This window comes from Hemitrygon akajei, chromosome 9 (genome assembly GCF_048418815.1).
Source record: "Hemitrygon akajei chromosome 9, sHemAka1.3, whole genome shotgun sequence".
Lineage (NCBI taxonomy): Eukaryota > Metazoa > Chordata > Chondrichthyes > Myliobatiformes > Dasyatidae > Hemitrygon > Hemitrygon akajei.
This window is the reverse complement of record NC_133132.1, coordinates 93,195,027-93,217,768: the sequence shown is the minus strand read 5'-3', so window position 1 is coordinate 93,217,768 and position 22,742 is coordinate 93,195,027. Positions and strand designations below refer to the sequence as shown.

Sequence of the window (22,742 nt, the reverse complement as noted above, 5' to 3'; positions counted from 1 at the left end):
TGTTCATACAAAAGGAACTTGCGCGTAGGGGTGAAACTCTTACTTGATCAGCAGTTCCGTTAGCAGTCTCTGCCTTCTCAGGAAAGAATTAAAATTGAGCAAGCACTTCATAAAGAGTGTTTAAGATATTCCAAAAGGGACTTGGTATTTCTATTTGCTATCACTTCAATCCCATAATACACTCCACTGCTAAACTATAAATAAACACAAACTGGTGCTCCTTAAACCTACAGTCAGTGGCCTTTTTTTGTGTTCGAAGGTTCAAAGGTCAAGTTCAATGTCAGAGAAATGTATATAATATACATCCTAAAATGCTATTTCTTCACAAAGCATCCATGGAAACAGAAAAGTGCCCCAAAGAATGAACGACAGTTAAACGTGAGAACCCCAAAGTCTCTCTGATCCACCCCCCATGCAAAAGCGGCAGTGAGCAACAATCCCCCCTCCCCCCACCATCAGTGGTACAGGAGTGGATTCCAATGGCCTTCTACTGCTGTAGCCCATCCATTTCAAAGTTTGACATGCTGTGTGTTCAGAGATGTTCTTCTGCACACCACTGCTGTCACACCTGGTTATTTGAGTTACTGTCACCTTCCTGTCAGCTTGAACCAGTCTGGCCATTCTCCTCTGACCTCTTTCATTAACAAGGCATTTTCACCCACAGAACTGCTGCTCACTGGATGTTTGTTTTTCACACCATTCTCTGTAAACTCCAAAGACTGTTGTGGATGAAAACCTTAGGAGAACAACAGTTTCTTAGATACTCAAACCTCTTGTCTGGCTCTGACAATCATTCCATGGGCAAAGTCACTTAGATGATGTTTGGCTTGAACAGCAGCTGAACATCTTGACCATGCCTGCATGCTTTTTCTTTTCTATTGAGTTGCTGCCACGTGATTGGCTGCTTAGATGTTTGCATGAATGAGCAGTGTACGCATGTAGCTAATGAGGTGGCCACAGAGTGTAGAACAAAGAACATTATAGGCCTTTTGGTTCTGTGCTGACCTTTTAACCTACTTTAAAATCAATCTAACCTACATAATCTGACATAACCCTCCATTTTTCTTTCATCTGTGTGCTCATGTATCTGGCTGTACCACCACACAGACAGCACGTTCCACATACCCTCACGCTCTGTGCAAAAAACCTACCTCTGACATCCGCATGATACTCTCCTCCAATCAGCTTCAAACTGAGCCTCTTGTATTAGTCATTTCCACCCTGGGAAGAAGTGTCTGGTTAACCACTCTATCCATGCCTCTTATCATCTTGTACACCTTCAATCAGTCACCTCTCATCCTCCTTTACTCCGAAGAGAAAACTTTAGCTCATTCAACCTATCTTGATAAGGCACACCCTCCAGCCCAGGCAGCATCCTGGTAATGTCTTGGCAGTGACATTTTCACTCACATTTTTCAAAGAGATTAATACACAAGTGGCTGCGTTCTTCATACTTGAAAGAACCTGCATAATTAGTCAGGATGGGAATTAAAATAATATCCAGATGAGGAAAGACCAAAGGACTTTTTATTGCAAAGAGAGGATGAGAGATGGACTGAGAGAAGACTTCACAATTATAAAGTATTCTGACTGGGGATAGGTCTCGACCTTGTTTGTTTCTGATGATGGGCTATAAAAATAAGTACATGGACTCCCTGAAGAGCTTTTCGACCCAAGTATAAGTTTGTTCTATTGTCTTTGGTGCTGAACCTGACCACACATGTTCATATGTACATAAATTTATCTGATCAGCTCTGAATTTGAGTAGTGGAGCAAAACCCAAGGACTGAATCACCTGCCTGTTTCTATTATGTTCTTGTGCTTACTGACTCAGCTGACACTAAGAGTGGCCATAGAGTCATAAAGCAAGGAAATAACTTCTTTAGCCCGCTGAAGACTGACCAATCAGATGCACCAACCCTACAGTAGTGCCATAGAACGGTACAGCACCTTCAGACCAACTCATCCTTGACAACCAAGTGGCCTACCTGAACTTGTACTTGATTTTCCTTCTAGTTCCGTCTACGTCCTCCAAATTCTACCACTCAGTCACAAAATGGAGGCAATTTACAGAGGCCAAATTATCTCCCCAAATGCAAGCACATGGGTTGTGGAAGGAAAATGAAAGGGAAAATGTTATGGTAGAGAAAACCCAAGGTTACCTGCAGAAGACAGATAAATGAGAAGAGTGAGGGGGGGAGCATAAGATGTCAGGTGGTAGGTGAATCCAGGTGACAGGTAAGGAAGACAAAAAGGCTGAAGAGGAAAGAATCTGACGGGAGAGAACAATAGACCATAGCAGCAAAGGTCAGGGTTGTTAGAGGTGTGAGATGACAGGTCCACTGTACCAGTTCAGACTGGATTGAATTTGGCAACAGAAAGTGAATGTTCTGAGACCCAAGTGTAACACAGCAAGAGAACAAACTGAATGCAAACTGGGAGACTTTGTGGACACATCACTGGCATAAGTTCAGACCAATAAAAAAGTGCTGAGAAAGGAGATGTGAACCAATCAGAAATGAGACAGAGAGAATATTAGAGGTTCAAACCAAAGGAAAGTAGGAGGGTAATGATCACGCACAGAAATCTCGACCCAAATGCAATGAGGTTATCTGTATGAATATTTTCACAGGCCATTACAGGTCTACAAACACAACTGAGAAACCTTATCTTCCTCTTCCCACACCTTTAAAAACTGCCCATAACCTTAAACTTCCTTCCTCTGGTTCTCCACCTCTTTCTCTTTATTCCATGTGAAACACTTTGGTTTCGTCAGCTGCGTAAGTCTAGGGAAGAGAATCTCCGGCCCCTGCAAACGTGTGAGATTGAGGCACAAGCCCCCATCCCCAACCCCCTGTTTGTGTGGATGCTGTGTAATTTGCTACCCTGCTGCAAATTAATTCCATGAAATAACAGGCAGTACACTCCACACGATTAGAGGAATCATATTTATGAATCATAACTCCGGGGTTAGTAAAGAATAACAAAAAGAAAAGGGCCCATTCTAATAAAACAGTCAAATGTGCACAAATTGGAGCTCATCTTGAACTTCTCTGTCGCTCACGTGCTGGGCCTTCAGTCAACGTGAAAGCACTCAGTACCTTTGAAACATCACTTGCAATCCACCTCAACAAATGGGTCTCCACTGGATCGTATGCTATGACCAGCTCTCCCCAGCTGCTAACTGGAATACCTACAGCATAGCAGTAAAGTTGTGAACCTGGGCACTATACATGGTATCTACTGTCCTCTCCCATTAGATTTCTTCTTCTTCAGCCCCTTTTCATCCCTACGTTTCACCTGGATTCACCTATCACCTGCCAGCTCATGCTCCTCCCCCTCTGCCTATTCTTTTATTTTGACCACTGTCTCCTTCCTTTCCAGTCCTGATCTCAGCCCGAAACATCAATTGTTCATTTTCTTTCAATAAGTGCTGCCTGGCCTGTTGAATTCCTCCATAATTTTGTGTGTGAGAACCCCCATGAATGGGCAGATATTGTCACATGGCAGGGCGATCATAGCGAGTGGCTCCAGGTATAAACTATTTAGTTCAGAAGCAGATTCAGAAGAAACTTCTTGGCTCACTCTGGTGTCACAAGAAATATTTAAGCAAGAATTAAGAAGATATGGTGATAAGATTCGACAGATGAGAGAGGAAAAAATTCATATGGATCAGCCAGGACCCAGTTGTGTAGGCTATTTCTGTGATATAGGCTCAGTATAATTCTCCATATAAGTCTGAGCACTAACTGCAAAGATAGCTCTTCTAAAAAAAAACACAAAAAAAGAAATGAAGAGGTAGTTTTGTGTTATATATTGCAACTTGAGTATACAAACTTATTTTTTCTGTACCTGCAACGGTCGATATTGTGTCTGCTGACAGCATTTGATAGGATTAAAGGGCCCAACCCATTGATTTCCGTTATTTCCAGGCAGCCTGTAAAATTGTTGAATGGCTCAGCAATCTGCAAAACAAGGATCAACAGCTCAAAATATGTTGTCTCACATTTACTGTTAAGTTACATCAAGTTTCCTTGGAAATTGCATAAATCTTTTAATTCCCTGTGATACAGTGCTAGAAGAGAACAGGCTGTTGACTGAATGAGCATTGCTTAGTGCACCATGTCTTTGCATGGCCAATTATAGGTCCTTGAGGCTGATTTTAGCTTGGAAGATCAAGCAAGTGGGGGCATAATGCTTGAAAAATAGACTGGGTACTGGCAAGCCAGTTCCAAACCTGGGAGCGGCACAGCAATACAGCAACTAGCTTAATGCCACTATAGTGCCAGCAGCCTGTATTCAATTCCGCCGCTGTCTGTATGGAGTTTGTATGTTCTCCTTGTGATGAATAGATTTCCTCTGGGTGTCCTGTTGTCATCCCATGTCCGAAAGATATATGGGTGACTAGTTTAATTGGTCACATGTGTGTATTTGGGTGGCAAATTCCTGCCCTCCTTTGGGGCAGGAGGGCCTGTTACTGTGCTGCATCTCTAAATAAATAAATGATCCTTCTGTTTGCAGAAAGCACACCCTGAGTGCTCAGGATAGGTGAGTTGTCGATTTCAGTTTATAAATTGGTCAATCACATGCTGTTAGGAGCATTAGGACTAGGACTGACAGGCTGCGTAACAGCTTCTTCTCTCAGGCTGTGAGACTAATGAAGACCCTGCCACCACTGAGGTCTCATCACTCGGACAGCGAACTGTTTACCATTTGCCCATTCTGCTCTTTACTACAAGCATTTTGAACTATATTTTATTAACCTATTTGTAGTATAATATTTTGGTTTATGTTCTTGTGTGATATATGTTGTGTGGGTACACTGTTGTCTCCTTTGATTGCATATATGTACAATGATAATAAACTTGAACTTGAATTACATGGCTTTTAGAGCAGTGGCAGTATATAGCATGGAAACTGGCCCCTCTGCTCACCGAGACCTTACTGATCATCAAGCCCATTTACACTGATTCCATTTTATTCTCCTCACATTCCTATCACCACTCACTAGATTCTAGAAGCAACTTACAGTGGCCAATCAATCCACCAACCAGCACTGGGGCAGCACAGTAGTGTAGTGTTTAGCACAATGATTTTCAGTACCAGTGACCTGGGTTCAATTCCTGCTGCTGCCTGTAAGGAGTTTGTACATTCTCTCCGTAATGCATGGGTTTCCTCTGGGTGCTCTGGTTTCTTTCCACAGTCCTGCGGTTGATAATTGGTCATTGTTAATTGTCTTGTGATTCGGCTAAGGTTTAATTGGGGGTGGCCGGATGGTGTAGCCTCAGAGGATCCGTTCTGCGCTGTATCTCAATAAATAAATGACTCTTTGAGATGTGGGAGAAAACCAGAAGGTCATGGGAGCATACAACAGCGAGAGTGCAAACTGATTAGACCACACTTGGAATTTTGGGATCTGTTCTGGTCTCCTCATTATAGAAAGTCTGTGGAAACTTTAGAAAGAGTGCAGAGTAGATTTACCAGGATGCTGTCTGTATGACAGAGCATGTCTTTTCTCTCTAGAGTGCAGGAGGATGACAGGTCTCTGGATAGAGGTTTACAGGATGATCAGAGACATAGATTGAGGGGATCAATAATTTTTTCCTAGCATGAAAATGGCTAATACAAGAGGACATAATTTTAAAATGACTGGAGGAAAGCACAGGGGTGATGTCACTGGTAAGTATTTTTACACTGAAAGTAGAATACTCTGAGTGGTGGTCGAGGCAGATATGTCGAGGGAACTTAAGATAACTCTTAGATAGGCATATGGATGATAGAAAAATGGAGGATAATGTAGGAGGGAAGGTTTAGATTGATCAGAATAGGTCAAAGGGTCAGCATAACATTATGGGCCGAATAGCCTGTATTGTGCTGCAATGTTCTACATTCTATGTTCAATCTTCATGCAGAGAATGCCAGAGATGAGAATTGAACCTGGATCTCTGAAGTTCTGAGGTGGCAGCTCTATCAGCTGCACCACTACATTTTACTTCTGTTATATGTGGATTCACAGATTGGTTTAGGTTTCTTGGAAGCTGCTAATAATGGCCAAATGGGGAACTCAGTGACAGTTGGGGGGCCGGACAGAAGAATTGAAAATATGCCATTTACTGCTGAACATCACACAATGGCTTCTGTCACTGTTCTAGTGCTGAGAAATTGATCTGTTGACTTTGAAGGTGAATTTGCCAACCCCTGGAGGGTTGTAAGTTTGGTTTGCGCTTTGCTGCTCTCCTTATCACAGCAAACTTTGTCTCCAGAGAAGATGCAAGGACCATCAAACAAAGCAGAAGTGACACTAGAGGCACCAACAGCAGAGTATGATCAGCAGAAATGCCAAAAGATTATTTCTTGCAGTCATGCAGCTCTCACTAGGTGCTTGGTGACCTAGCACCAAGCTACATTCTCCATTAATGATCACTGGCTCCATATGAGGCCTAGATCTCCTAAAGTCCACCACCATCTCCTTGGTCTTGGTGATATTGAGACGCAGGTAGTTTGAGTTGCACCATATCACAAAGTCCTGTATCAGTTTCCTATACTCCTCCTCCTGTCCATTCCTGGAGCAGGTTAAGACCTACAAGTATCTGGGAGTACAGTTAGACGAGAAGCTAGACTGGACTGCCAACACAGATGCCTTGTGCAGGAAGGCACAGAGTCGACTGTACTTCCTTAGAAGGTTGGCGTCATTCAATGTCTGTAGTGAGATGCTGAAGATGTTCTATAGGTCAGTTGTGGAGAGCGCCCTCTTCTTTGTGGTGGCGTGTTGGGGAGGAAGCATTAAGAAGAGGGACGCCTCACGTCTTAATAAGCTGGTAAGGAAGGCGGGCTCTGTCGTGGGCAAAGTGCCGGAGAGTTTAACATCGGTAGCTGAGCGAAGGGTGCTGAGTAGGCTACGGTCAATTATGGAAAACTCTGAACATCCTCTACATAGCACCATCCAGAGACAGAGAAGCAGTTTCAGCGACAGGTTACTATCGATGCAATGCTCCTCAGACAGGATGAAGAGGTCAATACTCCCCAATGCCATTAGGCTTTACAATTCAACCGCCAGGACTTAAGAACTTTTTAAAAGCTATTATTAATGCTTTTTGAGATAGTGATTTAGATGCATATCATATTTTTTACTGAGTTAAGTATTGTATGTAATTAGTTTTGCTACAAGTGTATGGGACATTGGAAAAAAAAAGTTGAATTTCCCCATGGGGATGAATAAAGTATCTATCTATCTATCTATCTATCTATCTATCTATCTATCTATCTATCTATCTATCTATCTATCTATCTATCCATACTCGATGCACAAACCTTCCTTAAGCCATTGGAACAACAGGGTCTCAAGAGGTTGAAGGTCTTGCATCAGGCGATATTGTGGTTCATTGATGTTGGAACAAACCCTGCTGCTCTGTGGATCTGACAGATACACTGAATCAGCTATAGGTTCAGCTGGTAGAGCTGCCACCTCACAACTTCAGTGATCCAGGTCCAACTCTGATCTCTGGCATTGTCTGCACAGAGATTGAACATAGAACGTAGAAACCTGAAACCCTGAAACTCATCACTGTCCAAGTGCACCAATGTTGTCTGTGATGATGTTGGTTAGATCGTGCAGAAACTCCATTCTGAAGTTCCAAATGACTTCCTAGAAGTGCAGGTCATGAATAGTTACATACCTAAATATCAAAACACCCAAAATGTCAATATCTCCAAGGACCTATCCTAGGATCAGCACTTAGATGGCACCATGAAGAAGGTGTGGTTGCATCTCTACTTTCTTGGAAGGTTAAGGAAATTCTGCAAGTCATTGTAGACCCTGACAAACTTTGACAGATGCACAATAGAAGATATTCTGATTGGTTGCATCGTGGTCTGGTATGGGTCATCCAATGCACTGGAATGCAAGAAATCACAGAGGGTGATGGGCTCAGCCAGACCCATCATGGCTCCAGCTTTTTCCCCATTCATTCTCCCTTCTCTTCCCACCTTCCCCCTTCCATCGGGCAAGAAACATAAAAGCTAGCGAACACAAGCCAGCAGGCTCAGGGAGAGTTTCTATCCCACTGCTCTCAGACTCTTGAGTGGAACTGTTATACAGCAAAGATAAACACTTGATCTCTCAAGTTACGTTACGATGGCCTTGCACCTTATTATGTACCTGCGCATAACTTTCTCTGGAAATGTAACACAATATTTTGCATCCTGTTATTAAGTTCCATTGGTACTACCTTGATGCACTTACGAATAGCATGATCTGTCTGGATAGCATGCAAGCAAAATGTGTCTTGGTGCTTGTGGCAATAATAACAACATTTATCGGTTAGCAAATTGACCCCAGCAGGATCTTGTCTCAGCAGATCACATTGATTTATTGAGAGTATGTAAATGGGACCACAGCAAACTTGCATCATTCATATTTCTGCTGTCAGAATCCAAATCTAAATCAAATGAGTGGAATAAAATGAGCCAACAAAATAGACTGGAAAATATTAATGTTATCTGTAACTTAAGTAACTTGGGTTTTTGTTTTCTAACAAAATCTGCATTGGGTCAAGGAGAAATTTGCCTGGATCAGTTCTCTTTCATTAAATAGACTAGAACTGTGTATTTCCTCATGCACATACATATTGGAGGATATGTATTAAAAGACATCAATATTGATTAATTGACTAAGAACCTGATCAGTGCACACTAAGTAACTATTTAATGATTAACTGTGTTTTCTTCATAGTTATTTTCAGCAACTTTAGGTCAGGACATTTACAGGTGAAAGATTTTGTACACCTATTTTTGTCTCAAACCAATTTTCAGAAGCATTAGGTAAAACTCTGTTAGGTTTCTACTCTTAATAGAAAATTGAACACTGTTTAATCAAATTAAGTAAAATCAAAGAAAAAATATCTACTATGACACCATTTAATATACTGGTTAGCAGAAGACTTTACATTTGTTATTCTACAAGTGAATTTTGATCTAACCACTCCACTGTTTCAAATTCAGTTCTTACGTTAATGAAGTAATCCTAATTTGTTTCTGTCATTAACACAAGAGATTAAGCAGATGCTGGATATCCAGAGTAACACACATAAGATACTCGAGGAACTCACGAGGTCAGGCAGTATCTATTGAGAGGAGTAAAGAGTCAATGTTTCAAGCCAAGACTGATGAAGATTCCTGCTAAATGGTCTCAGCCTGGAACATCGATTTTTAAAAAATTTCTTTCCCGATATGCTACCTGACCTGCTGAGCTGCTCCAGCATTTTGTGTGTCTTAATCCAGCATCTGCAGAATATCTTGCGTTTACCATTTGGTTCCAGGAACCTTCGCTGGTTTACTACTTTTTCTTGAATATCATCAGTTCCTCAGTATCAAACTTATTTTATTCATTTAGAGACACAGCACAATAACAGCCCCTCCTGGCCCAATGAACCTACGTTGCCCACTTACATCAATGTGACCAATTAACCTACTAACCCATACATCTTTGGATTGTGGGAGGAAACCGGAGCACCTGGCAACAACATACAAACTTCTAACAGACAGAAGCGGAATTGAACCCAGGTTGTTAGCTTCGTAATACCATTACTCTAACTAGTACACTGACATGCCAGCATTTTGAGTTTTGTTTCTATCATTGTTAAACCATTCACTTTTAAATATATTTGCCCTTAATCTTCCTAACTCAAGTATTCATTTAATGAGAAGGGACTTGGAAATTATGGAATTTTAACTTTAATTTTTGCATGCAGTCTTGTTTCCTGATATTCTCTATGCAGAAGCACCTGGAATCAGTCCTGTTTTCCCTCAGAAAAATTCAACTGAGAAGCAATTAGTGGCACAAAGTCAGGCTCTATCTCTCAGTAACTCATCACATAGGATGCAAAGCCTCCCTGCGCCAACACAGAATTGCTGTGACTTTAAAGATAGCTAAATCCATTTTTAAAAAAAGAGATCCATTCATCAAGGTGATGGATTTCAGGGCTGAAAATGGAATATATTTCCATTATGGATATTCTCTGTTCAAAGTCCAGTACTTTTCTATTGCTAAACTGTATTTTTCATGCATACCCATTAAAAATGATTTAGCAATTTGATGGACAGCTTGAGGTAGCGGGTGTCAGGGAAGAAAGATGGTGCAGTGTGACTTCCAGTTTGTGGAAAGGAGCAGAAAAGATATTTTGTTATTATTATTTTGGTATTATTGTTCAAAATATGACACAGTTAGTTCTGCTTAAATTCATAAACGGAAATCATTGTCTGTGGGTCAAGCTATCAGTCAGCTGTAGATTTTGTACCAGAAGCCAATGTGTTGGTATAGAAATCGAATCATTTTGCAAACACAAGAGATTCTGCGGATGCTGGAAATCCAAACTAATGCATACAAAATGCTCAAGGAACTAAGCAGGTGAGGTAGCATCTCCAGAAATGAAGAAACAGTCGATGTTTCAGGCCAAGACCCTTCATCAGCGCTGGAAAGGGAAGGGAATTATAATGACTTCTTCTATTGCCACTCTAGTTACTGACATGTTCTGGTTAGCTTAAATAATGTGGCTATTCTCCTTTGACTACCATTCTCAATGCATAAAAGCACACAGACATTGTCAAGAGGTTCAATTATTGTTCAGAACAAACATCAGAATGAGGAAGAAATGTGATCCAAGAGATTTTGACTGTGGAATGATTGTTGGTGCCATAAGGGATGGTTTGAGTATAGAAACTTAAAAACCTAGAAAACCTACAGCACAATACTGGCCTTTCAGCCCACAAAGCTGTCCCGAACATATCCCTAACTTTGAACTACCTAGGCTTATCCATAGCCCTCTATTTTTCTAAGCTTCATGTATCCATCCAGGACTCTCTTAAAAGACCCTTTTATTTCTCCCTCCACCACTGTCGTCAGCAGCCCATTCCAAGCACTAACCACTCTCTGCATAAAAAACTTATCCTTGACATCTCCTCTGCACCTGCTTCCAAGCACCTTAAAACTATACCCTCTTGTACTAGCTGTTTCAGCCCTGGGAAAAAGCCTCTGATTATTCACATGATCAATGCCTCTCATTATCTTGTACACCTCTATCAAGTCACTTCTCATCCTCCATCACTCCAAGAAGAAAAGACCGAGTTCACTCAACCTATTCCATTAAGGCATGCTCTCCAATCCAGGCAACATCCTTGAAAATCTCTGCACCATTTCTATGGTTTCCACGTCCTTCCTGTAGTGAGGCGACCAGAACTGAGCACATTACTCCAAGTGGGGTCTGACCAGGGTCCTATATAGCTGTAACATTACCTCTCAGCTCTTAAACTCAGTCCCATGATTGATGAAGGCCAATACACCATACGCCTTCTTAACCACAGAGTCAACCTGCATAGCAGCTTTGAGTGTCCTTTGGACTCAGACCCCAAGATCCCTCTGATCCTCCACATTGCTGGGAGTCTTGCCATTAATGCTATATTCAGCCATCATACTTGACCTACCAAAATGAACCATGTCACACTAATCTGGGTTGAACTCCATCTGCTACTTCTCAGCACAGTTTTGCATCCTATCAATGGCCTGCTGTCTCCACATTATCCACAACACCCCCAACATTTGTGTCATCAGCAAATTTACTAACGCATCCCTCCACTTCCGCATCCTGGTCATTTATAAAAATCACAAAGAGTAGGGGTCCCAGGATAGATCCCTGAGACACACCACTGGTCACTGGCCTCCATGAACCATCTACAACCACTCTTTGCCTTCTGTGGGCACGCCAGTTTTGGATCCACAAAGCAATGTCCCCTTGGATTCCATGCCTCCTTATTTTCTCAATAAGCCTTGCATGGGGTACCTTATCAAATGCCTTGCTAAAGTCCATATACACTACATCTATGGCTCTACCTTCATCAATGTGTTTAGTCACATTCTCAAAAAATTCAGTAAGGCTTGTCAGGGACGACCTGCCTTTGACAAAGCTATGCTGACTATTCCTAATAATATTATGCCTCTCCAAATGTTTATAAATCCTGCCTCTCAGGATCTTCTTCATCAACTTACTTGCCACTGAAGTAAGACTCACTGGTTTATAATTTCTGGGCTATCTCTACTCCTTTTTTTAATAAGGGAACAACACCCGCAACCCTCCAATCCTCTGGAACCTCTCCCGTCCTCATTGAGGATGCAAGGATCATCGCCAGAGGTTCAGCAATCTCCTCCCTTGCTTCCCACAGTAGCCTGGGGTACACCCCATCTGGTCCCAGTGACTTGGCCAACTTGATGCTTTCCAAAAGCTCCAGCACATCCTCTTTCTTAATGTCTATATGCTCAAGATCTTCAGTCCGATGTAAATCATCCGTACAATCGCCAAGATCCTTTTCCATAGTGAATACTGAAGCAAAGTATTCATTAAGTACCTCCGCCATCTCCTCCAGTTCCATACACACTTCTCCACTGTCACACTTGATTGGCCTTATTCTCTCACGTCTTATCCTCTTGTTCTTCACATACTTGTAGAATCCCTTGGAGTTTTCCTTAATCCTGTCTGCCAAGGCCTTTTCATGGCCCCTTCTGGCTCTCCTAATTTCATTCTTATGCTCCTTCCTGCTAGCCTTATAATCTTCTAGAGCTCTATCATTAACTAGTTTTTTTGAACCTTATGTAATCTCTTCTTTTCTTCTTGACTAGATTGTACACCACAGTTCCTGTACCTTACCAGATAGAAATTTGGAGATAGAATTGTGATCACTATCTCCAAAATGCTCTCCCACTGAGAGACCTGACGCCTGACCAGGTTCATTTCTTCTAGATCTTTATCAGTACCTAGTTTTTTGAACCTTTCATAAGCTTTTCTTTTCTTCTTGTCTAGATTTTCAACAGTCTTTGTACACCATGGTTCCTGTACACTACCATCCTTTCCCTGTCTCATTGGAACGTACCTATGCAGAACATCACACAAATATCCCCGAACATTTGCCACATTTCTACTGTACATTTCCCTCAGAACATCTGCTCCCAATTTATGCTTATAAGTTCCTGCCTGATAGCCTCATATTTCCCCTTACTCCAATTAAACACTTTCCTAACTTGTCTGTTCCTATCCCTCTCCAATGCTATGGTAAAGGAGAAAGAATTGTGATCACTATCTCCAAAATGCTCTCCCACTGAGAGACCTGACACCTGACCAGGTTCATTTCCCAATACCAGATCAAGTACAGCCTCTCCTCTTGTCGGCTTATCTACATATTGTGTCAAGAAACCTTCCTGAACACATCTAACAAACTCCACCCCATCTAAATCCCTTGCTCTAGGGAGATGCCAATCAATATTTGGGAAATTAAAATCTCCCACCACAAAAACTCTGCTATTATTACTCCTTTTCCTTGGCATGCTGTCCAAGTTACATGATATCTTGGACAATGACTCCCATCCACTCCATAATGTACTAGTTAGGCACAGCAGTACATTCAGCCAGAGACTCATTCCACCGAGATATAACACTGAGCGTCATAGGAAGTCATTCCTGCCTGTGGCCATCAAACTTTACAACTCCTCCCTCGGAGTGTCAGACATCCTGAGCCAATAGGCTGGTCCTAGACTTATTTCCACTGGGCATGATTAACTTATTATTATTTAATTATTTATGGTTTTATATTGCTATATTTCTTCACTATTCTTGGTTGGTGTGGCTGTAACAAAACCCAATTTCCCTCGGGATCAATAAAGTATGTCCGTCTGTCTGTCTTTTCAGAATCTGTCTCCCTATCTGCTCCTCAATGTCCCTGTTACTATTGGGTGGTCTATAAAAAACACCCAGAAGAGTTACTGACTCCTTTCTATTCCTAACTTACACCCACAGAGACTCTATAGACAACCCCTCCATGACTTCTTCCTTTTCTGTAGCCGTGACACTATCTCTGATCAACAGTGCCACAACCCCACATCTTTTGCTTCCCTCCCTGTCCTTTCTGATACATCTGAAGCCTGGCATTTGAAGGAGCCATTCCTGCCCTTTCATCATCCAAGTCTCTGTAATGGCCACAGCATCATTGCTCCAAGTGCTGATCCATGCTCTAAGCTCATCTGCTTTGTTCAAAATACTCTTCGCAGTAAAATAGACACATCTCAAATGATCAGTCTGAACGCATCCCTTCTCTATCACCTGCCTCTCCTCCCTTTTGCACTGTCTCCAAGCTTTCTCTACTTGTGAGCCAACCTCCCTTTCCTCCGTCAGTTCAGTTCAGTTCCCACGCCCCAGCAATTTTAGCAAACCTCCCCGCCTGGATATTGGTCCCCTTTCGATTCAAGTGCAACCTGTCCTTTTTGTCCAGGTCACACCTGCCCCAGAAGAGGTCCCAATGATCCAGAAATCTGAATCCTTGCTCCCTGCTCCAATCCCTCAGCCACACATTTATCCTCCACCTCATTTTATTCCGATGCTCACTGTCATGTGACACAGGCAATAATCCCGAGATTACTACCTTTGAGGTTCTGCTTCTCAACTTCCATCCTAACTCCCTGTCGTCTGCTTTCAGGACCTCCTCACTTTTCCTGCCTATGTTGTTGATACCAATATGTACCATGACCTCTGGCTGTTCTCCTTCCCACTTCAAGATATCGTGGCCGTGATCAGAAACCTCCCATACCCTGGCACCTGGGAGGCAAACTACAGTCCATGTTTCTTTCATGTGTCCACAGAATTGCCTGTCTGATCCCCTAACTATAGAGTCCCGGAGTGCCTACCTGCCTATAGCTCCTCTCTATCACCTTCTCACTTTCTCTGACCAGACGAAGGTCATCGAGCTGCATCTCCAGTTCCCTAACATGGTCCCTAAGGAGCTACAGCTTGACGCACCTGGTGCAGATGTAGCTGTCTGGGAGGCTGGGAATCTTCAAGACTTCCCATATCTGACACTAAGCACAGAAAACTGGCCTCACACACATCCTTTCTGTCTGAACAGATAACCTAACTAGACTTGACCTGTTTGTCACTGAAGCCTCGTTGAACCAAAGCCTTCCTAGTCTGTCTCCCTCTACTCTGATGCTCGCTCTGTAAAGCTGACTTCTTCTTAAACTTCTCCCGCTGTTCTCACTGGCCGACCTCCATGCGCTTGCGCAGTCATGCCCTGTTCAAACCACTGATGTATCTTCAAAACAAGTTCAAATTTAATTATCATTCAACCATTCATGAATACAGCCAAATGAAACAGCAGGGCCAAGGTGCAAAACACAGAAACAACAGTCATACACAACACAAGACACATATTGGACATACAAGACAGCAAGTAAATATACAGTCACACAAAAAATATATAGCCCAAGTTCCTGACTGACTTGTCCTGTAAACTGATGTTGCATGGATGTTATCAGCAAAAACAAGCTGTTCTCAGTAGACTTAATCTCCTGGGACTTACACACTAAACAGTCTCTAAAATTTACAGATCTGACAGGAAGGCAACAGTAACTCAAAATACCATGTGTTTGAACAGTGGAGTGCAAAAGAGCATTTATGAATGCACACGTTGAACTTTAAAATGGTTGAGCTGCAGCAGCAGAAGTCCATGAGCATACACTGAGTGGCCACTTTATTAGTTACAGGAGGTACCAAGAGAAGTGGCCACTGAGTGTATATGGACATAGGTAACCAAGCTCTGACGAACCCAGCCTGGCATTGGAGACAAACTGAAATTCGAGTTTAAGGAAGGTGAAAAGAAGGGGGTTGTTCAGGAAAGAAATGAAATAAGTTAACTTGTTAAGCTGCTCTCAGGTGCTCATCTCCTTTACCTTTTAATTATCCAATACAAACTCATTATAGTTGGCTTGAGTTAATAGGAACTTAAGACAATAAGGACTTTGCTTTAAAAGGGACAATTTTCTCAACAGCTAATTGATTTCCAATGTATCTAAATCAGCGCTGCTGGTTTCATTTACAGAGATGACCTGATAAATAGGAATCTTCCCATTCCCACTGAAGTAATCCAAGAAGCACCTTTTAAATTTATTAAACCACATGATCTTGTTCTGTTAGTTTATCAGATTGAACGACAATGCCAAACATTAGTATTTTTCTTTTTAAATATATTGCCTTTAAGCTCTTGCATGTTTGTTTATGAGGTGCTAACGTTACATATGAGAAATGACTGTGACAATAGTTCACTACTGATTTGAAGACTTCCTTTTCACTTTGTCACAGTATTGTATACCAGCAGAGAAACAAATCAGTCCTGGTGCTCAGCAACATACCTGAAGTGTCTGGGAAACCTTAGGTGAAGCTGTCAGTGCAAAAATGATCATTTTGGCTTAAAATGAGCTTGAATCATGAGGTGAAATGATAAAGTAACCACCCACGTGATTGACAGGTCTGGAGGGGAAATCTAAAGGCTGAAATTTTGAGTTTAGCGAGACTGGAGGTGGAAGGCCCAAAGTTCAAATCTTGAAGTCAGTGACTCCAGAGGTAGACGCCCTGAGGTTGGGCCTGGAAGTCCAGGACAGGGAGTGGAGGTTGGAGGCCTGAAGTTTGCGCATCTGAGGCCTAGGACTGGAGGCCCAGAAGCAGCCTGTCCTGGGGTTGGAGGTTTGTATGTGTGTGAGAGGGAATGAGTGAGTGGGAGGGAATGAGTGAGTGGAAGGGTGGGAAGTGGCTTTGTTTTGTTGTTGTTGTCCCAGATTGTTCAGTTGCTGCTTAGTTATTTCTGCTTGTTTTGCTCTGCTAAACCTAGCAGACATGCTAGCTGGTGCCAGAATGTGTGACACTTGTGGGCTGTCCTCAGCACATCCTTATGTGTGTTGGTTGTTAATACAAATGGCACATTAGGATCAGAAGTAGAGAGTGTGAGCAATTTCAAGTACCTGGATGTCAATATCTTGCAGGACCCAACATATCAATTTAGTTATAAAGAAGTGGTTATATATCAGTTTGAGGAGATTTGGTATGTCACCAAAAACACTGGCACATTTCTACAGATGTATTGTGGAGTGCATTCTAACTGGATGCATCACCATCTGATGTGAGAAGGCACTCTCTCTGCAGAGAGTTGTAAAATTAGTCAGCTCCATCATCGGCACTAGCCTCCATCATATCCAGGACATCTTCAAGGAGCGGTGCTTCAAAAAGGCAGCGTCCATCATTAAGGATCCCCACCACCCAGGGCATCCCCTCTTCTCATTGTTACCATCAGGGAGGAAGTACAGAAGCCTGAAGGCGCACATACTCAATGATTCAGGAATGGCTTCTTCCCCTCTGCCATCTGATTTCTGAATGGATGGTGAACCCATGGACACTAACTCACTACTTTTTATTTCTTTTTTTTTGCACTACTTATTTAATATATATATACATACTGTAATTCAAAGTTTTTTCTCAATTAACATGTATTGCATTCTACCACTGCTGCAAAGTTAACAAATTTCATCACATAATTTGATGATTTTAAACCTATTTCTAATACACATGTAATAAATAAATCAATATCTGAATCTAGATATTCCAGGCTTCTAGATAAAATAAAAGGAAGAGATGTTTGTAGCTTTTAAAGTACAGCTACAGTCTTTCTCCAAATGTCAAGGGCCATTCACTTTCCATCAGTGACTGATGAGAGTTTCAGACTTTTCACTTCAGCCACGAAGGACTCATGGTCAATTATGCTGATTATAAGCTTGGTTAAAAAAAAACAGCCTCATTGTTATTTCCTACAGAGCTTGAGTTTATCTCGGGCTTTGCATAATATCAATAGCAGGAAACAATAAATCATTTGTACATTCCACCTTGCTCTCAGGATTCTGTATCCTCATGGTGGCATGAGAGAATAAAGTGGCTGATATACTGAAGGTGTCAAAACCAAAAACAGAAAATGCTTGAAATACACAGCAGGTCAGGCTATTTCTTTGACCTTAAATCATAATTGCTTCTCTCCAGGCTGGTGCGGTCTGACCTGCTGAGTATCTGCAGCACTTTATAATTTTGTTTTATATTTCCAGCATCTACAGTCTGATTTTGCTTATCACATAACATCCACCATCAGGAAGTGCTTCAAGTGGCTGGTCATAGCAAGCACTAACTCTGGCCTCCCAGACAACATTGACTCACTGAAGTTTGCCTGGCACTGATGTAGGTCTATGGCAGACGCTATATGCCTGGCGCCACACTCATCTCAGGAGCATCTGGACAAGAAGGATACCTACGTGTGGTGAACTACATATACCTGTCTGGACACGCCCCTGCTGACTGCTCCTGTGGCTCCTCCCACAGACCCCTGTATAAAGGTGATTGAGGCCTGAGCCTGGCCTCTCAGTCTCCAGGATGTAGTATGGTGGTCAACCACTGCTTGTTCCTTCTTCCAGTCAATAAAAGCCGATATCTCGCCTTTACGTCTCACAGTGAGTTATTGATGGTGCATCAATTTTATTGACTGGAAGTTTTAAAACATGGAAACCGTTTTACGTCCGGAAAGATTGGATTTGGACCCCCAAGACCCTGAAGCAGCTCTTGCCTTTGAACTCTGGCTTGCATGCTTCCACTCATACTTGGAGGAGGTTCGTGTAACTGACCCCGCTGTTATGCACAGAATTCTGCTCTCGAGGGTCACCCCAAAAATTTATTCATTTATCAGGGACCTGTCGACCTACGAAGGGGCACTGGATGCCCTCAAAAGACAGTACCTGCGGCCGGTGAACACCGTCTACGCAAAACATCGTTTAGCTACCCGACGTCAGCGGCCTGGAGAATTGGGCGCCGAATTTTTCCGAGCCCTACAGACACTTGTCCGAACTTGTGATTGCAAAACGCTCACAGCGGAACAGCATGCGGAGCTGCTAGTACGAGACACTTTTGTTACAGGAATTAGGTCAGTGTATGTGCGCCAGCGGCTGCTGAAAAATGCCGATCTTACCTTACGCTCAGCGATCGAGACGGCCGACACGCTGGAGGCCGCTCTGCGCATCGCTGACGCTGTCCAGCCACGCGATTCCCCGCCGGTTCCGTGGACACCTCAGACCTTGCCGCCGCCGGTTCCCGCGAGCGAATTCGCCAACGCCGCTGCCAGTCGTGATTCCACGAACTCCCTGAACCTGACCACAGCTGTGGCCAGGCGAAAGCCCGAGCTGTGTTACTTCTGCGGACTCGAAAAGCACCCCCGAAAACGCTGCCCGGCCCGAGAAGCGACCTGCTCCAGCTGCGGGAAGAAGGGCCATTTCGCCAAGGTTTGTAAGTCAAAACCGCGAGTGGGGTCGGGCAGCGCTGCGTGTGAGACGTAGGGGCCGCCATCTTGCATGCCTGGATGTGGGCGGCCATCTTTGTCGGCGTCAACATGCCCCGCTCCCGACCCACCGGTGTTTACCGGGCACCAAGACGGCAGTTCAACTCTGGCCACCGTAACCTTCGACCAAAGCGCCCCACACCAGCTTGCAAGGTCAATGATGGACATCCTGGTGGAGGGACACAGGACTAGCTGCTTGTTTGACACGGGCAGCACTGAGAGTTTTATTGACCCGGACACAGTGCAACGCTGCGGACTCGTGACACGGCCGGTACGTCACAGGATCACCATGGCTTCTGGGTCGCACTCCACAGACATCCACGTGGGTTGTGTAGCAACATTGATGGTGCAGGGCACAGAATATCGGGACTTTGCGCTACTGGTCATGCCTCAACTGTGCGCACCTGTGCTATTGGGACTGGACTTCCAGAGCCACCTCGAAAGTGTGACTATGGCATATGATGGGCCCCTCCCACCGCTCACTGTCAGGAATCCTCAGTTTGGTGGGTCTTCGCCATATACCCCGCTACTGAACACACACTCACACCGAACCACACGTCCTGCCAGCACCATGCCGACAGCTGCGCTACCGACACCACTTGCAGCCTCTCCACCCTCAAGATCCCTCCCCCACCGCTCTTCGCCAACCTGACCCCCGACTGTAAACTGGTGGCGACTAAAAGCAGGAGGTACAGCGCGGGGGACAGGGCCTTCATTCAGTCAGAGGTGCAGCGGCTGCTCGGGGAGGGGATCATCGAGCCAAGCACAAGCCCTTGGCGGTCCCAGGTGGTTGTTGTTCAGACTGGGCAGACAAATAGGATGGTCGTGGACTATAGTCAAACCATCAATAGGTTCACGCAGCTTGACGCGTACCCCCTACCCCGCATCGCGGATATGGTCAACCAGATAGCTCAGTACAAGGTGTACTCGACAATAGATCTGAAATCCGCTTATCACCAGCTCCCCATCCGCCCAGAGGACCGCCCCTACACCGCCTTCGAGGCGGGCGGCAGGCTCTATCACTTCCTGCGCATTCCATTTGGTGTCACAAATGGTGTCTTGGTCTTCCAGAGGGAAATGGACCGGATGGTGGACCAGTACCAGCTGAAGGCCACATTTCCATATCTAGATAACATCACCATCTGTGGTCACGACTGGTCGGATCACAATGCCAACCTCCAATGAATTTTCCAAGTGGCCAAAGCTCTGAACCTTACCTATAACAGGGACAAGTGTGTGTTCGGAACCACCCGACTCGCTATCCTTGGGTATGTCATGGAAAATGGGGTCATTGGCCTTGATCCCGACCGTAAGCTAGTACTCCCTCTTCCCACCACTCTCAAAGCCCTCATATGTGCCTGGGTTTTTTTTCCTATTACGCCCAATGGGTCCCCCATTACGCAGACAAGGCCCGCCCCCTGGTCAAGTCTACCACTTTTCCCCTCTCTGCTGAGGCCTGCGCGGCCTTCAGCTGCATTAAAGGGGACATTATCAAAGCAACAATGCATGCGGTGGACAAGACCATTCCCTTCCAAGTAGAGAGTGACGCCTCCGATTTCGCGCTTGCTGCTACCCTCAATCAGGAAGTCAGGCCAGTGGCATTCTTTTCTCGTACCCTTCAAGGCTCTGAACTTCGGCACTCCGCGGTGGAGAAAGAAGCCCAGGCCATAGTGGAAGCTATTAGGCACTGGAGGCACTATCTCACCGGCAAAAGGTTCACCTTGCTGACCAACCAGCGCTCCGTTGTGTTCATGTTCAGCAACCAACAGCGGGGCAAAATCAAAAATGATAAAATTTTACGGTGGAGAATAGAACTCTCCACCTACAACTTTGACATCCTGTACCGGCCTGGAAGGCTCAATGAGCCCCCTGATGCCCTATCCCAGGGAGCGTGTGCTAGCGCACAGCTCGACCTACTATACACCCTTCATGCACATCTTTGCCATCTGGGGGTCACCCGATTTTACCATTTCGTGAAAGCCCGGAACCTGCCGTACTCCCTGGAGGACATCAGGACGATGACCAGGGACTGCCAAATCTGCGCTGAGTGCAAACCACACTTCTACCGTCCTGAAATGGCGCAACTTGTCAAGGCCACCTGCCCTTTTGAGCGACTGAGTGTTGACTTTAAGGGCCCCCTTCCCTTCACTGACCGCAATGTCTATTTTCTCAATATTATCGACGAATACTCGCGGTTCCCCTTTGCCATCCCCTGCCCCGACATCACTACCACGTCCGTCATAAAAGCCCTGCACCAGCTCTTCACTCTGTTCGGATATCCCTGCTATATCCACAGTGATAGAGGGTCCTCCTTTATGAGTGACGAGCTGCACCAGTACCTGCTGGCTAGGGGCATTGCTACTAGTCGAACCACGAGTTATAATCCCCGGGGAAATGGACAGGTGGAGAGGGAGAATGTCACAGTGTGGAAGGCCACACTTTTAGCCCTTAAGTCAAAAGGGTTGCCGGTCTCTCGATGGCAGGAGGTCCTCCCTGAGGCACTCCACTCTATCCGCTCCCTGTTATGTACGTCCACCAATGCCACCCCTCACGAGCGCCTATTCTCTTTTCCCAGGAAGTCTGTCACTGGGACCACCCTACAAGTTTGGCTGACATCCCCAGGGCCAGTGCTGCTCCGGAAACATGTGAGGAGTAATAAATACTCCCCGCTGGTCGAGAGGGTTCACCTTCTATACGCGAACCCCCAGTATGCCTACGTGGTCTTACCTGATGGGCGGGAGGACACGGTCTCCATCCGCGATCTGGCGCCCGCAGGAGCAGCAGACCACTACCTCGAACACTCCCCAGTAACTATGAACCCTGTACACAAGGGGACACCGCGCACACCAAGCCCTACACAGACTCCTCACGACACTCATATACCGGGTGTTTCGTACACGCGTGAGGGATCACTGACGTCTAGTGGGCTGACACCTCCAGTTAGGCTGGAACCAGCACAACCACCGTCTCCTGTGCAATCACCACCACCGGCACCTGTGCAATCACAGCCGGTGCTACGTAGATCGCAGCGACAGATTCGACCACCTGATAGACTTAACCTGTAAGAAACTTCGCCACATGGGGACTCTTTTTTTAAAACAAAGGGGGGGGGGGTGAATGTGGTGAACTACATATACCTCTCTGGACATGCCCCCCTGCTGACTGCTCCTGTGGCTCCTCCCACTGACCCCGGTATAAAGGCGATTGAGGCCTGAGCCCGGCCTCTCTGTCTCCAGGATGTAGTATGGTGGTCAACCACTGCTTGTTCCTTCTTCCAGTCAATAAAAGCCGATATCTCGCCTTTACGTCTCAGAGTGAGTTATTGATGGTGCATCACTACGTTAAATTATTGTTTGTTGACTACAGCCCTGACTTCAATACTATAATTCTGAGCAAACTCAGCACCATACTCTGATATATCGGAGTCAGCAACTCTTTCTACAACTGGATCTTTGACTTCCTGACCAACACAGCACAACCAGTAAAGATAGTCAGCAACACCTCCACCA

General features: G+C 44.5%; 1 protein-coding gene across 1 annotated transcript in view; it reads right to left on the bottom strand.

The window, feature by feature from the left end:
• eys (eyes shut homolog) overlaps positions 1-22,742 on the bottom strand; it is a 1,854,977-nt gene that overhangs the window by 376,287 nt on the left and 1,455,948 nt on the right. Inside the window, exon 36 of the mRNA XM_073056513.1 lies at positions 3,853-3,965. Within this exon, the coding sequence (XP_072912614.1) occupies positions 3,853-3,965 (113 nt within the window). The remainder of the gene's footprint in view (positions 1-3,852; positions 3,966-22,742) is intronic.